At 39.2% G+C, this 17373-nt stretch overlaps 2 protein-coding genes and 1 pseudogene across 9 annotated transcripts in view; 1 reads left to right on the forward strand and 2 right to left on the reverse strand.

The window, feature by feature from the left end:
• The window catches only part of TASOR2 (transcription activation suppressor family member 2), a 66770-nt gene extending 65558 nt beyond the window's left edge, over positions 1–1212 (forward strand). For all 8 annotated transcript variants that reach the window (XM_006041722.4, XM_006041723.4, XM_006041727.4 and 5 more), the window contains one exon: positions 53–1212. In XM_006041722.4, coding sequence (XP_006041784.3) covers positions 53–171 — 119 coding nt within the window. In that variant the 3' untranslated portion in view covers positions 172–1212. The remainder of the gene's footprint in view (positions 1–52) is intronic.
• A 1511-nt stretch (positions 1213–2723) lies between these two features.
• GDI2 (GDP dissociation inhibitor 2) overlaps positions 2724–17373 on the reverse strand; it is a 28123-nt gene continuing 13473 nt past the window's right edge. Inside the window, exons 4-11 of the mRNA XM_006041728.4 lie at positions 14877–15011; positions 9662–9860; positions 9270–9401; positions 7076–7175; positions 5550–5721; positions 3992–4136; positions 3749–3803; positions 2724–3659 (exon numbers count right to left, since the gene is read on the reverse strand). Coding sequence (XP_006041790.1) covers positions 3513–3659; positions 3749–3803; positions 3992–4136; positions 5550–5721; positions 7076–7175; positions 9270–9401; positions 9662–9860; positions 14877–15011 — 1085 coding nt within the window. The 3' untranslated portion in view covers positions 2724–3512. The remainder of the gene's footprint in view (positions 3660–3748; positions 3804–3991; positions 4137–5549; positions 5722–7075; positions 7176–9269; positions 9402–9661; positions 9861–14876; positions 15012–17373) is intronic.
• LOC123329215 lies at positions 11330–14863 on the reverse strand (annotated as a pseudogene).

Consider the following 17373-nt stretch of genomic DNA (forward strand, 5'->3'; position numbering starts at 1 on the left):
CTGTATACAAATAATGAATTATTCACCAAAATAGTTATTTTTCTTTTTACAGAAAAGCCTGTGGTCTCCAGAGAAGTCTTTGAAAATAGTGGCATCCTTGTGACAGATGTAAATGACTTTATTGAAAATATACAGAAAGTAGCGGCTCCATTTCGGGGTAGCTACTGGTAAGAACACTTCCCAAACACTCCCATATGAGCTGGAATTGACGGGTAGATACCGACATCTGTGTCTATGAGAAACCAAGTTGCTCGGCAACTGTTTTGTATGTTACACATCATGCTGTAAATTTAAAGTGTTTATTTAGGGGTGGAATTGCTGCTGGTTTGGCATAAAGGGGACTTTCTCAAGTATCACTAATGAATAACTACTTTCTGAATGATAAACGTTTTCACTTGCAGACAGAAGACAATGTAACGTAGACTCCTGGATATTTTCCCCAGTAGATATCATCCTACTTATGCAACAGTTCTTGGTTATTTTGTTTTAAAGACAGAATTATCAATTTTGTATTTATCCAGGTGGCTCAACTACAGCTTACCTAGACATCAATGATGCCAACAATGAATTAGTATTTTCCCTTTTCTTTGAAAATCTTTGAAATCTCAAATCAGTGTTTTGCAACCTGGGGAAATGTTTTCCTTCATGTTTTACACATTGCTAGAATGACTTTGTTCACAGCAGCACTGTACTTTTTCATTAGCTTTGGACTGCAGTGTTCAATAATATTTTCATTTTGAACAGAATGTTTTCAGAGCTATTAATTGACCTTAACATTAAAAATAAGAATTTTACAAGTATACTGAATTGTAGCAAAAAATACACCTATTTTAACCAGTAGCTCTGTTTTTGCATGTTAGGGTCAAAAATGCATCTGTAATGCATGTGACAGTCTGTTTTAAAGGTTTTACCACGTAGAATCTTAAGTGGTTATATTTCCTATTATTCATGCTACACTACATGAAATTATTTTCCTCCTAAATGGTACAAATTTATGAACCATCATTTTTCACTTACTCAGTTTATGTAAATACTGCACTACAAAATCAATCCTGAGGAAGAAATAATCATTTATTTATATTAGAAATAATTTCTACAATAATCCTTAAAACTCAAAACCAAGCAAAAAACATTTGTACGATACATGGTATCTATTTGGAACAAAGATTTTTGTAACTAATTTTTTTTTTTAATAAAGACAACTAAAAATCATTCAATTGCTTCTGCAATGACTTTATAGTAAAAATTAAATGTTAGGGAAGATTTATAGCAGTTTGAATTTTTCAGGCCACTTAGAATAAACTGGTTCCAGAGGAATGCTCCCACTTACCTCACTGTAGCCTCACTCCTTTGGCCTTGTCCCCACAGACCTGCCTGGTGCTCCCCTATCCCAGATGTAGCCGGCCAGAGCAGCAGGATCCAGCAGGGGACAGCTCGGGACCACCCCCCACCCCCAGGCCTGGCCTTCTTGGGGTCACGCTAGGCCTGTCCCTCAGGAAGTCATTTACCTGCTTCATATCCTGCCCGTACTGAACCCAACGTGCTAATAACTTCACTTGTTGTCTTCCTAGGAGGAGGAATACAGTTGAATTTTAACTGTCTTTACCCTAGCTCTTAGAAAACCAACCAGTTCATTTTTACCCCAGGGACAAGAATCTAGTAAGAGAACCATAAGTGAATTAGGTACCCTGAATTAATCAGAAATCACTACAGAAAAGGAGAGCACATGGCCGACACACCTGCCACCTGCCCAGCATGGCACCTGCCCTGCCACCTCTGCTGAAGACGGAGAGCCGCCTGCAGGCACCTGCCAAGCCATCTGTCCTATGACTGAGGGCAGAGTCACGCCGAGAGGGTGGGCACACCAAGCTGAGCTCCGGTATGGACTCTGCCCTCGGCAACCCTGTACCCACTGGCCTGGCACAAACATATTACTGTTCAATAAATATGCTGAATGCATAACATGAAGACATGCTGGTGCTCTCTGTCTTACCACTAGGCCTGCGGGCACCTCTGCTGCGTTAACAGTTTGGTGTGAATTACTGTATGACGAGGGGGCAGCCTGTGGGAATTTTAGGTAACTGTTTAGAAAGGGCAGAGGTTTCAACTGGGGTGATCGGGGATGTCATCCAGGGAGGTGCATACTATGTGCAAGACAAGCCCCCCAAAAGTGGGTAGTGTGAGACTGAAAAACTGAGCTAAAGTAACCACCTGGGTAATCTAAGTTGTTATTACCCTAAATCCTTTAACAGCAGAGCACCTACCTTAGTCTATGTCCTTCATCTGTAAGAATCAACACTCAGACCAAGAGAATAGTCACAATGTCCTCATTCCTCTGATGTAGTAACAGCATAAAGTGAGGCTCAAACTATCCAGGGGAAAGCGGGTACCATTGAAACTATGTGCAGCTACAATCTGAAATAAATGGAAATATTAAAGCACCTACTCCACTTGGCAGGGTCCTCTACTCTCTCATGAAAGAGTCTGTTTCTAAACCACTACTCGGGATTCCTAGGAGGGTCTAATAAACATTGTGTCAGGACGTAATTCAGGGTCTACTCACAGTGCAGCCTGATGGCGGTGCTCCACCGTCCATGGGGGTCTTCAGCGCTCATCCCCATGTCTGATTCCAGTTCTAGTGAAGGAGATGAGCAGCTTGTCAGGCCAGTGCAGTACTCGCTAGCTCTGAGTTGTCAGGACACAAAAGACTGACAAGAGGGAGCTGGTTTCCAGAGTTTGGCTTTATTTGCAGTACAGAAATCATTTGGAGACATCACTGAAGCAGAGGTTCTGTCAAATCAATACTGTGCTGCAGCTTGGTCCGTTGAAGAAGCCACATCTGGGATACAGAAGAAGCTCCTACGTTTACCTGCTTTATGATGGGTTTCTTTCCCCTCTGCGCTCATCAGTTTTAATAGGTTAAAACACCGCATACAGGCTTCCTCCAAAAGACTATCCAAGTCTGGAGTTTGGTTAGAACTGGAGGCCCATGTAAACCAAGCTTGTGGCTGGGATGGGTGGGCACTGTCCTGACACATGACATGAACGGAAAGGGGTGGGGAGGAGTAAGGGACGCTGTCCCCGGCTACAGACATTCAGTTCTGAACCTCCTCACCGTCAAGAGGACAAGATGGCACGCAAGCTGCACTGACCCAGCTCTTGAACAGCGGAAGCTCATAACTGCAAAGGCTACACTGATTAAAAGATACAAATACTGTATCAAGTTCTCTGTATCAGTATCACAAGGTTTTAAAACTCATCCTTCACTAGAAAACACAAGCCAGTATTGGTTAAATTGAACAGAATGTGGGAACCTGCCAATTCGGAAGAGCCACTCCATGAAAACAAGTTAATACATGATATTAGAAAGGGGAGGAATATTTACTGGTACAGTGCTCTGCAATCTCTCAATTTTGATTACAAAAGCAGGCCTTACAATACTGATTTCATACAATATGCATCATTTGCCAAATTTTAAGTTTGTCCTAATTAGATGATAACATGTACTGCTGTTAGTCTTCCCCATAGATGTCATTTTTCTTGCGCTTCATTTCCTCAAAGTCAAACTCGGATCCCATCATCCTCTTATAGATGTCCTTAATGTCATCACAGGTCGTCTCAAAGTGAGTTGTTGCATCATAGGTACGGGATATAAAGATCTGGAAATGAAAATCACAAAGACTTGAAACTTATCTGGTGACATCGCCCAATGAAGCCTGGTAATTACCCTTTTCAGATAGCCACTCACCTGGCTTTCTGTTCCCAAGTCTTTTGGTACAAGGAGGTCACTGATGCTAACGAATCTGGAGGAGAGAGAGAACTCAGTCAGCAAGGGAGCTGACATGCCCCTCACTGCTGGGCCTGATACTCAAATCCCAGGCAAGGAGGCTGGGAAGAGCCGATGGCTGCGCTCACTGTTCTCAAGGGTTCAGTTCACCACGGAGTCAGTCGGTCCTGGGTATGAGCTGGCATAAACAAACCCAGCACTTACTTCTGCTCAATTGGTTCCAAGAGCTCCAGGGCTGGTCTGATTTCCTTCTCGGGCTCCTTGGTCTCCACCGTTGTGCTGGCGATGGCGATGTACTTGCCTTGTGCGGCCACATTGTGTGCAGAGGAGATCATGCAGACGTAGATATCTGGAAGCAAGCAAAGCCACTACTGCCAGGCCTTGTGGACATGGGGCCTAGGTGCGCACTTGGTTTCACCCCAACTTCAGGGAGCTATGAGTTAACATTACTTGGAACAGACTATCTTCTGAGACAAGTTCTATATGGAGGCAAACACAGTCAGTCATACATAAGAGTTGCAAATACTCAGCCACTTTGAGCCCACTGGAGATGAAGGAAGGGGTCACGTGGCGGTGAGTGGTGGACGTGGACATGAGTCTGCCCGGCTGCCACATCTGCCCGGCTGCCACAGCTAAATGTGGAAACCTGTCTCTCCTCTCTGAACCCTGCACTTAGAAAGGTTCTGACTAGCTAAGATGGGGTTTAACTAACTACTGATTTCTCATTTTTTTAAGCAATATAAAATTGCAAACAGCAGAAGCTACTCTTATGTTGACATAAGCTCATAATAATTCCATACTTGTCTGTGTAACACTAAAGTAACTACATAATTTCCAATACAGAAAACAATTACTAGGCTCCCCTTACTCTATTTTCTTATTTATTCTTTTGGCTGTGCTGGATCTTCAATGCTGTGGCTCAGCCTTCTCAGAGGCTTCTCTTGTTTCTGAGCATGGGCTCAGTTGCTCTGCAGTATGTGGAATATTCCCAGACCAGGGATCAAACCCATGCCCCTACATTGGCAGGGGGATTCTTAACCACTGAACCACCACCAGGGAAGGCCTCACCTTGACTCTCCCAGACCCTGAGATCTACTGGGAACCCTTGAAAGATTACTTTAGTCAAAGTCCCCTTGTTTTAGTAATAACCTTCTGTGAAATGATTTCTTATATGGAAAAAAATACACAGTTGGCCATTTAAAGATTAATAGTTCCTTTTAAGTTGAAGTTTTTATAAATAAAACCTTCAGGGCTCTAACTGAAACAGGAAGATGGGAAACGCTACTAGATGAAAACAAATGGTTAAAGCAAACAGAATTATGATTTCAGAGATAAGTTGTGATCTTAATCAGAGAAATCAAAGTTGTTTTCTAGCACACTGCTAAAGGCAAACACAAGTATAGATATTGACAAATCATGACATAAAAGTAGTGCTGTCATCAGCCTAAAAGTTACACTGTAATCAGGTCAACTAATAAGCATAAACTCCCACAAGCATACAACGTTCAGACGAGAGAGACAGCGGACTCATAGGGTCCAGCTCTCGGTTCTACAGAGGAAGGCAGGGAGGCCCCAAGAGGTGTGTCGAAGTCAAGGCGGGGCTCCTGGCCTAACGTGTCCATTTCAAAGTGATGATTTAGGAGTTCTATGAGCTAAAAGGGATCCATCACATTTTCCATGTGTAAAACTAAAGTTTCTTCACTCTAATAGAACAGATAAAAGCTGCAATTTATGCAGACATTGCCTGACCTCCGTAACATACCTGACTTCCGGTTGACTTGGTTCTGTGGAATAATGATCTGGCAGGAGTTGGCGTCGTTGGTGTTTTTGATGGGGTGGCTGAGGATACAGATGACTCTGATCACCTGGCCCACTTTTTCTACTCGATCTTTCACATAGCTGGGATCGCAGATGAGCTGCTTACAGCGAGCAATCTGCAACAAAACATTGAAGACTTTCTAATACTCAGTGTTCATCACAATGTTTTTAGAAGGTATAATGATGCCACTGTTCCCTGATCATCATCTGTTATCTTCATCAAGTTAACCACAGATAATTAGTGAATTAGAGATAACTATTAAAACTAGCTTTGCCAACAATCCCTGTAAGTTCTCCTGGAGCAAATCTATGAATTTTAAATCTTATTCAAATAGAGAAAATGTGTTGCATGGTGTTTAGATGTATAAGCTTTAGAACTGGGCAGAAGAGAGCTCACATACTGCTAGAATTAAATGAAACTGTTCAAGAAATGTCATTATATGTGAATGGACCCAGTGAGAAATAAACGCTTTATAAATGGTACTAATATTACAAATAGACCATAATCACTCTCATTTTAAGTCTGTACTTCCTAAGCAAAATTTAAGCTGCAAGATAACTTATGTATTATAGTTTTCCTCTTTATATCAAAGCACTGAAATGTCCTAAGAGGAAGCAGTTGCCTAAAACAAAGAATGAATAAAAAGAACCTTGAGATATCAGATTAAAATATTCACCCCTATTTCCTAAACATCTATTATGTGTATGCTGAAAGCACAAGATAGTTACAAAAGATCTACAACAATAAAGGGTAAGAGGGTCAACTACTGAGTGTCGATTATACGGTCTGAACCCATGGAATGCAATCAGGAATCCCAAAATATTTTTTTTAACATAGTTTTTGAGTTTTTTTAACAGTTCTATTTGTAAAAGTTGATGGGTTCGTGAAATATGGTCTGGTTTGCAGATCAACACCAATGGCACCCCCTGAGAACTTGGAAGAAAATGAAAACCCACCACAGAACTACTGAAAAAAAAATGTACTTTAACAAAATTAACAATTTATATTCAAATTTGAGAAACACTGTTCAAAACTCCTGGCCAGTTCCATGGCTAAACCCCAAATAATAAATGTTCATGGTTATTATTATTGACATTATTAACTGTATTAATAATAAAACAATAAAACGGTATTGCCCAAGCCCCATTTCAACCAATAAATTGTAAGTGGCACAAATAAAGCTAAATTTAAATGAAAATTTGGACCATATAAATAAAACTTACCATTTAGAGCGCATTTGTAATTTCTGTTTTAGTATTAAGCAACAACCAACACAATAGAAAAAAAAAATTTTTAAACAAAAGCACACCTGTAACTAGATTTCAGTCATTATGAACACCCAGTTACCATAAAGAAAACATGTCTGATCTGAAATCCGGGATCAACATCCATACCAAGTTAAGTACTTATTAGACAATAAAGTTTTCTTTACAAGAATATAATTTTTTTAAGTTGTAAAAGGTCCTTACCTCTCCTTCAGATTTTACACCAATCACCTTTCCATTTTGCATAATGATTTCTTCAATTGGTTTATTCAGCATGTAGGTACCTCCATATATAGCACTTAGCCTAGGGGGAAAAAAAAATATTTACAATTAGTAATTTATAACTGTTTAAGCTACTAGTCTCCTTTCTTAGACTTTCATGAATAGTGGAGAACATTTGTTCAATTTCCTTCCAAACGGCATTAGTTTAAGTCATTAAAGCATCAATTCTAAAACAGTCAAAACCATGTAAATGTCGTCTCACATTCAGTTATGAATATCTGACCAGTAACAAAAGAACAGCTTTATAAGTCTATTCTTCTTGCATATAAATAAAACTCTGAACAACCAAAAAAACGATCAGGAAGCAATGGATACTGACTAAGAACAGGCAGAAACTAGACAAGAGACTTGAAGCAACTTCATGAGATCTTCATGTGGTCTGCATGGCTCTTCCCCTAAAAGAACCAACCTCCCAGTCCACAGGCTTAAGATTTAAGTTGCCATAGACAGAATGTGGCCTGCACGAGGAGATAAAAATTGTGGGAAAAAAAATCTTCCAAAATGGGAAGCAGCCAAATTACAAAATCTCTTCAAATCCTTAAGTAAATCCAGAAATGCTTATTCACATGAGAGACTCCCAAGGAATCCATTAAAAGCAACAACTGAAAAGCAAAAAGACCTAAGCGGAGACCACAGGCCATAAGGATAAATGAGTTTGATAATGCCATATTAGAGGAACTTGGTCCATTTCTTGCACTTTGCAATGACATCACGAAAGGACCATACCTAACTATGTTAGGACTAAGGATTCAGCCAGACAAAAGATCCCCCCACCACCAAAGCATAAAATCAAGCCTCCAAAAGTTCAAGATGAATGGTCAATAATTTAACTGCAACTCAAAATCAACACTCATCGCAGAAAGAATCCAGCATCTCTACAATGTATACCAATCAGTATGTGCAATATACATGTTATAAAATATAACTTTTTTATATAAAGATTACTATACACAGGGAAAAAAGAAAAGCAGATGTCCCAATTACTGATGTTAAAACATGCGAGGAGTTAAATGCAGCTACTATAAAAATGTACAGGGATAAATATGCTTGTTCAAAGATCTATGTTCAAGAATATTACATATTCATAAGAGTCAAAATTAATAAACAGAAAACCTCACCATAAAAATGAAAGCTATATTTTAAACATGGAAATTCTAGATCTATTGGAAAAACTTTTTAAAAAATTTTAAAACTCACTGAATGTGATTAACAGCTAATCGGAAATAACAAAATGTGCACAGCAAATAAACACACCACAAAATTTCACAAAACAAGCTCATGAAAAGGTGATCAACATTAGTCCTCAGAAAATGGAAATTAAAATTATAATAAGATAGCATTTCACACCTGCTGAAAAAGACCGACAATAATGAATGCTGGCAGGGGTGTGGAGCAACCAGGACTCTCACACTGCTAAGTGTAAGCAAAATGCTACGACCCCTCTGGAAAGTTGTTGAGCAGCGTCTCATCAAATGAAACATATACATGCCATTATCACCAGCAATTCCACACCTGGACATGTATGTGCCCAGAAGAAGTGGCAACTGAGGTCCATACACACTGTTACACAAAAGTTCATAGTAGTTTCATTCGTAACACCCCAAAACTTTTTGAAAACTACACAAATGCCCATGGACAGGACAATGTGGCACATTCACACGGTTTACACGGTGGAATACTACTGTTTTTTAAACTACCAGCACGTGCATTAATATGGAGGAATCTCAAAAATACTGTTAAGCAAAAGTGAGCACATATTCCTTTTACATAAACTAAAAGGAGACAAAAGTGATCCTTGGTGATAAAAATTACAAATGCAGCTGTTACAGTGGGGGTTGGGGTGACTGTGAGGAGATACAAAGGAACTTCCTGGAGTCCCACACCTTGACGGGAGTTTTGGTTACACAGGTCTACATATATGTCCAACTCATTTTTTTAAAACTATAGATCTGTGGTTTCATTGTATATATAAGTTTTACTGCACTAAAAATAAAAGGCACCTCCCTACCCACAGACACCTTGTCTCATTATTCACAACCACGTCTCATAAGCTACCATTTAAGATGCAGCTCAGGATCAGAGGGGTTTCAGGACAAGGTTAAAGATGGGCTCTCACCGTGCAAATCCCTGTGGCAGTTCTCCAAGGCCGTAGAGTGGATAAAGGTATGGGCTTTTGCCATATCTTGCCAAAGATTCGCTGTAAAGTTTAATCCTATTAATGGTTTCACAACATGGCTGATCTAAATAGCTAGACAAAAGGAAATGAACATTAGAAAAGCACTCTGGTTTGCATTCCTCTGCTCAATTTAAAATTGTTTTCTGAAAGGATTTCAATTCAATCCTTCCATATTTTACTTACAAGGCTCTAACACTAAACTGAAGCTAGAACTTCTTTTTCATAGTATAATATAGCTATGTATTTGTTTTGTTAGAATTTCCACTCTGCAGAATTGGGAAATTCAGTGACAATTCCAAGAAAAATACAAATCTAAAAACCAGAAGACTTACTCATCAGTTCTGTAAAGTGCCAGGGCATGACCAGTAAAATCTATAACATCTTGGCCCAAGTCAAATTTCTTATACACCTCTCGCATTGATGTCTTCTTAGGATCAATGCCCTCAAAAGTTCGAGGATCGTTCTCATCAAAGTTGGCGACATATACCAGGAATTTTCTGAATCGACGTTTTTCAAACAACCCCATTAGGCCTAAAAAAAAGAATTTTTCAAAAAGACACACTCACAAAAGGACACTGAGGAAACCTAAGTGTGAGAGCAAAGTCTAAATATCCCATGTTGCTATCTTAGGCTCTTACAATGCAATGTGCAATTTAAAATACAGGAGTTTTAAAATAAATGAAATTTCTTTCTTTCTTAACCATTTCTTTAAAATAAACTGAGTTTCGTAACATTTTGAAATACACTGTCATAATTATGTAGTCCCTAAACTGTCCAACTCTTTTGTGACCCCATTGACTGTAGCCCCCTGGGCTCCTCTGTCCAAGGGATTCTTCAGGAAAGAATACTGGAGTGGGTAGCCATTTCCTCCTCTAGGGAATCTTCCCAACCCAGGGATAGAACTAGAGTCTCCTACATCGATGGGTGGACTCCACCACTGAGACAACTGGGCTTCCCATAATTACAACAGATCAGCTATTAAGTCTTCAATTCTACAATACAATTACAAGTAATTATAACCAATAATTAATTAAATATAACAAGTTTAATTATATTAGGTACAAATACAACTGTGAAAAACTATTACTCATGAAGGCATCTATCTGAATGTTCTTTCCACAACTCTGATCTGTATTCCAACTGCCTAAAATTCGAAATGCTCATTTTTTTTCTTTTTCTGTATGCTAAGATACACTCTAGCATTTAATGGAAAAGCAGCTTAGATACCAAGAACAAAGTGTCCTCAAAGAAATTTAGATGCTGGTTACGCTTCCAGTCACTTTAATGAAGTCCTAGATAGATAGGCAGCTCACTGCTTTTTACACTCAAAAAGAGGTGAGGAGAAAGCTATGAACCACCATGTAAGAAGCTCTCAGCTCCTCCTACCAGTCAGGATTCCCACTGCTGTGAACAGCAGGTAGAAAGACAAGGTCAAAACAGAAGAAAGTTTCCTGGGTCCCTCTCCTGCTGCCCCTTTCTTAAACCATACAGCTACTTTAAAAAACAACTGGAGCTTTACATAAAAATTCTTAACCATTTCTTTTACATCCATTGACAGTTGAATATTTTGATACTTTAAACATTTTCCCCCCAAGACAACAGCTGAAATCAACAAAACTGAAAATTAAAATGATGAGACGATTCATGACACCTGACTACATTTAACCTTTTAAATCAATACTTATATAACTTAGCTTTTAAATTAAAAAAAAAATGGACAGAATGCATACACAATAAAAAGCATAAGGCTAAAAAGAAATATTCTATTATGCTACTTAAGACACAAGTACAGCCGTCAGGGGAAGGCGTGAGAGCCAAAGAAAACACAAGTCACCACACCAACGCACTTACAACTCAGGAGTCACTCTGGTGGACGCGTCTGTTGGAACCTAGAGCTCTTACCAATAGCTATGGAGTTAACGCATAGCATCTTTTAAAATAAAAATGAAAATCTACTGTGTTTCCTTCAGTTCCCCATTCTTTTCTTTTCTCTTCTTTCCTCTTGATTCCTCTCCCCGCCTCCTCCAAGCCTTGAGACTGACAGGAGCCTCTCCCAACACAAAGGAGCCTCTCTAAGCTGCTCCTCCAGTCCTTATGTCAGAACCAAATCCCTGTGTGATCACCAACATCTGAGACCTGAGGCTCTGAAAAGGTCGTAATTTAAAAGATTCATGTACGATTTTCTACAGTGTAATTTTTATAACAGCTACTTCTATATGATGACGCCTTTGCTGGTCACCCTATTTAAAACAGCAGCGCCGCCCACACCCTCTCCTTTCATCTCCACCACCATCTGATACACTTTTATATCTGATTATATTACCAGCTGAAATGCTTTTCCTTATCATGCACAGCCAGCCTCCCACTAATGGAAGCACAAACAGGAAAAGCACTTCTGTTTACTTTTTTCTCCTCTGCTGCACCCTCCCTACCCCAGACCTTCTTAGATGGGTCCCTGCCATATAACAAGTGCCCAATAAATATCCACTCCAACTAATTAATATCCAATGGGAGTGAATATAAAAGAAGTTGACATTCATATACTGGACACACAATATACAAAGAAAATACTCAAATTATATGATAAAGGGACTACAAAAACTCTTTTTCACAATTAGTCCATTGAGTTGTGCCTTCACTTCATTTCAAATAGCTTTACCTTCTTTCATGCACTTGCACATTGAGATTTATTTGCCAAAACAGACACCTATGTCAAGACAAAAGCTACAAAAATCTAGAGCAGTTTCAGTAAGAGAAAAGGAAAAAGCATTCCAATTAACAGGTGTAAGATTTGAGAAGAGAATTAAAAAATGAAGCAGAAGGAATGTCACAGGAAAAGCAGAGACACGGCACGCAATGCGGCATTCCAATGGTGGACCTCAACAGCCTCACCCCAGGTTGCAGCTGGCCCCGCAGCGGGCATACCTACCACCACCAGGAGCCCCCAGTCACTCGGCTCTGCACTGTCAAAGGTGCCCCCGACAAACAGATGCCTCACAGCAGAAGAGTGAGAACAAGCAAGCTAAAGATTCAACTGAGGACACAAGATTTTGCTGGGCACATTTCAAAGCTATTCAGGAAAATGTCTCAAACTTTTCTAAGTATCTGTGTTCAACATTACTCTAGAGGCCAAATATCTTTCTCGTTTACTTGACTAAAATAACATTTGACCAATGAACAAATACTTATTGAAACCTTGAGGTTTTAGTTGGCATTATGACCTACCACAAGAACCAACATTATATACAGCTCCTTAAAAACCCAACAAAAACTTAGGCTTCTTGTCATTGTTCAGTTGCTCAGTCCTGCCTGACTCTCTGCAACCCCATGGACTACAGCACACGAGACTCCGTCCTCCATTATCTCCACTTAGGCTATGTTAATAAAAATATATTGGCCAAGGAAAGTAAAAGTTCCACTGAAACTGAGTTGGAATACAACATTTGAAGCATCAGGTCTGGTCTGGCTGAATTCTATCTTATCTATGGTAATCTTGGCAAGTCAGAATTTTCAAAGAAAAGTGGCCAAGAGACCTAGACAACATATTATATGAGAAACAACCACAGGCACTGGAAATGTGCAGCATAGAGAAAAAAAGAATTCAAGGGTGTGTGCCAGTCATTAAAATATCTGAGGAACTATATATTTATATACTACATGGACTTCCCTGGTGGCTCAGATGGTAAAGAATCTGCCTGCAATGTGGGAGACCTAGGTTCAATCCCTGGATCAAGAAGATCCCCTGGAAAAGGACATGGCTACCTACTCCAGTATTCTGGCCTGGAGAATTCCATGGACAGAGGAGCCTGGAGTGCTACAGTCCATGGGGTCGTACAGTCCATGGGGTGCAACACAGAGGAAAAAAAGAATTAGAGGCTGAGTGGCAGCTGTTAAAATATCTGAGAAGCTATATATTTACATACTACATAGTTCAGTGGTTAAGTGTGGGGTTCTTGAGTCAGACAAATGTGGCTTCAAACTATTCTCACTAGTCATGAGCTATGAGATTCATGGGCTCTTTCATACCTGTATACCTCAATGTTCCCTCATGTACATGCCAAGAATAGCCCATCTCAGAGGGCTGTTGTGAAAGGCTATGTAAAATCAACTTAGACAATACACACAAATAATTGTGCACAAATGCCTGTACATAATGTTGGCTATTATTTAAGTATAAAACAATGGTTTTATCTTTCTCTTGAACTTCCCACCCTCTACACATTTCCTATCCTGTTTATTCATTCTGCCCTGAACTGTCCTGCCTGTCATTCCACCTTCAAAATCCTACCCATCAGTACAAACAGTTGACAATAAGGCAGCAATTTAGCAAAAATTCATAATAATGTATGTTAAAACAGGTAAATCCTACTTGTATGTAAATTAAACCTCAATAAATCTAACCTTAAAAATATATAGATTAAATACATTTGCTTTTTAATTTTTTTTTTCAAATTAAATGATGAGTGTTATTTCTCTTATAATTTAAAAAACGTGAACATTCTGTAATTCAGCTGTAGCCATTACTTCCAGGTGACTTCTTCATTAGGTTTCAATTCCCTTTTATATAAGACTCTTGCTCCAGAAGGCAGTTAGCTCTTCATCATTCTTCCTATCTAGATAATATCCAAAGACAAATCCCACAGGGACAAGTACATGTAACCAGTGGTCACGCACAACCTGAAGTAAGTTCATCATGAATGCTGCGGCCTCGGAGCCAACAACGACCCCACGACCAAGGACAGTGGCGAGCGCAGCCACTTGCGCCGGAGGAAGCGGAGAAAATTTATCTGCCTTCAGTTATACACATTGATCCTTCCTCAAACTGCTCATTCCTCATGGCAACAAAATCACCTTAAACGGAAGGAAGGTCCTTTCTAGGGGTGTTTGCTATTTAGTAAGACTCAGAACAGAAGACATTAACTCGAAATAAAATCACTCCATCCTCATTGGGAACTCCTAGGAACAGAGATGCTGGAGAGTGGGCACAGTACCAGGGACCGGACATGGCCCCAGGACAGCAGGCGGGACAGAGGCACTGGCAGTTAGCGCAGACGGCGATCAGCTCACGGGCTCTGCAGCAGCCTACCAGGGTTCCTGTGCCTTCGTGCCTCTCACTTCCTACGTCATTTCAGGCCTGAGATTTCTCACCTATAAACTGGAAACCCTACCTCACGAAGGCTTCGCAAATCAGTAAGAACGTGAAGCATCTCCCACAGAACCTAGCACCCGGGAAACACTCCACGAGACAGCAATGCGTATGAATCATTCATCTGAAAAGAGACACTAGACCCAGGAAGGCCCAGCTTCACCAGCAACAAGATCCCAGATAAAAGCTCTCCAGGCGTCAGAGGGGGAGGCACTTTTGAACATCTTGTTTACGGACATATTGTCAACTGCAGAGAATAACGTCTGGCACATAACAGACATCCAATGACTATGTTGAGGGGGTGAGTGGGGGCGTGGCCAATGCAGGGGACTTTGAATTTTATCCCTAAGATCCCTTTCCATTATAAAGTTTTAATATTCTGTGAATATAAAATTACTTACTAGATGCCAGGGCTTCTGCTTCAGTGGAAGGAACCTTGTAGATCTTTCCTCCCTTATAAACAAAGCTCCCTTCAGTCACTTTGAAATCCAGATAGCGAGTAACCTCTGTAAAAAGCAGCATCTTAACCAGCTGACCTGTAGGAGTCACATAATTCAAACTGTTACTTACATCTTACTACTTTCAAAAGTTAGAAGAAAAGTAGTTTACTGATACTAATGGCTTTCCAATTTTTTCTTCGCATCATCCATTAGCTCCTACAAAAGTCCCCAAAGCCATTTCTAATAGGACAATCAGAATGCAGACGTATTGTTTGGCAAATTTAGCCTTTTTTTCAAATGTTACAACTTCAAGGTGAATAACTTTATCAACTTGCTTTTGTAAAAATTATACAATAATTATTAGAAGTATGAGGTTTAGAATTACAGTACTATTACAAATAGGTCTGGGTTTCTTTAAGGTTCCTACTGCATATTAAAGAGAGGCAACTCAGGCAAAGTTTTCCAGGAATTTGTGTTTTTCAGTTTCTAAGTCAATTTATATTTATTAAAATGAACACTAGTTTTGGATCAAGAAAAATCTAGGATAAACCAAAAGAAATTTTAGTATACTAGAAACTTCTTTGAGAAACCAAACAAAATTATTTTAAAACTCATTTGAAAGGATAAACATATAAGGACAATCCAAAAAAATTTTTTGAGAATAAAAAAGTAATGAGGAAACCTTTATGCAGTCAGATGTTTCAATATACTGCAAATTAATTAGTCCATAAATCAGTGTAAAACAGAGACACACATATAAGAATTTAATATATGATGAAAGTTTCCTAATCAGAGTAGAAAAGATTTTATGATGCTGAGGGACAACTGATTAATTTGAAAATAAATTTCTATCCCTACTTCTCAAATAACGGGGTAATAAAATAAATTTATTCATTTGGTAAAATAGATGAACTTATTTATACAGTGGAAAAAAGAAACCATAATACCATTAGAAGTAGCTATCAGAATTTGAAATTTTAAAGATAGCCTTTCAAATCAAAACCAGTAACAGAATGATCAACCAATGACTTCATGAAAACTAAACGCTTTTGTACAGAAATAAAACACAAGAATTACATGTAAGGCCAATGACAAACTGGAAAAGATACTTTCTGCTGCTTCTGCTAAGTCGCTTCAGTCGTGTCCGACTCTGTGTGACCCCATAGACGGCAGCCTACCAGGCTCCCCCGTCCCTGGGATTCTCCAGGCAAGAACACTGGAGTGGGTTGCCATTTCCTTCCAATGCATGAAAGCGAAAAGTGAAAGTGAAGTCGCTCAGTCGTGTCTGACTCTTCATGACCCCATGGACTGCAGCCTACCAGGCTCCTCGATCCATGGGATTTTCCAGGCAAGAGTACTGGAGTGGGATGCCACTGCCTTTTCTGAAGATACTTTCAACATACTTTAAAAGGGCATTTAACAGCCTTTATAATGAGCTATTTTACATTAATAAAGAAAAACACAAAAATGTCTACAGAAAAATGTGAAAAGCAGAAAGCAATAAAGGGCATGAAAGCCAATGAACTCTAGAAATTTCACCCTCCAGTAAGCAGATATATATATTAAAAATCCATTATTCCATCTTTTAGTATGACAAAATTCACAAAACCTAAAATGAATCATATCTGGGCATGGTAAAGGTATTGGGGAAGCGACACAGTTTACTGGCAAAAGTAAAATCTGGCAATATAAAGGAAATGTCTTAAAGAGCCCGGCCTGAATCCCCATACTATACTTCTTGGAGTGGACAATGAAACTTATCTCTTCCATCCCCCACCACCCCACCCCACTTCCATCCCTCCCTCCCTCCCTCTCTCTCAAACATTCACAGTATAATGATTGAAAAAGATGTTAACTGGGAGGTGGGGGGGGGAACTGGTAGACTATACACCAAAATATTAACCATGTTTCAAGATGATAAGATTTTGGTTATGCAAATTTTATTTCCTTTCTGCTTATCTGTGTTTTCTAATTTTAATTATTTAAGTAATAAACTTTTTGTATTTACAATTAACCTCAAGAAAATTCACTTATTTAAATCCAGGATTAAATTCAAATAAGATCTTTCCACCGAAACAAACTATAGAACACAAATTCCAAGGGGGATGGGGTGGCACAAACATTTTCATGGGACATAGACTACAATTTAGTTTTTCAACCTCTTAGAAAAAGATGCTAAAATCACAGCAATTTATAGATACTTAGCTGCTCTAATTGAAAATATCAACAATCAAAATGAAAAAATAACAGTGAAAGCCTACAAACTAGAAAAATATTAAAATGGATGTTTCTGAAGGCCCAGTTATCTAAGATTGTCACCAAGTATCAAGAGGAAGTCTGTTACAAACACAATTTTGACGTGTATGATGCCAGAGCATAATTTTGTTTCTCCAAAACAAATTACTGGTAAGTCAGTGCCTCCTCCCTCCATTCTTAACGTACTGACCCTTGAAGCCTT

Source organism: Bubalus bubalis, chromosome 14 (assembly GCF_019923935.1).
Source record: "Bubalus bubalis isolate 160015118507 breed Murrah chromosome 14, NDDB_SH_1, whole genome shotgun sequence".
NCBI classification, from domain to species: Eukaryota; Metazoa; Chordata; class Mammalia; order Artiodactyla; family Bovidae; genus Bubalus; species Bubalus bubalis.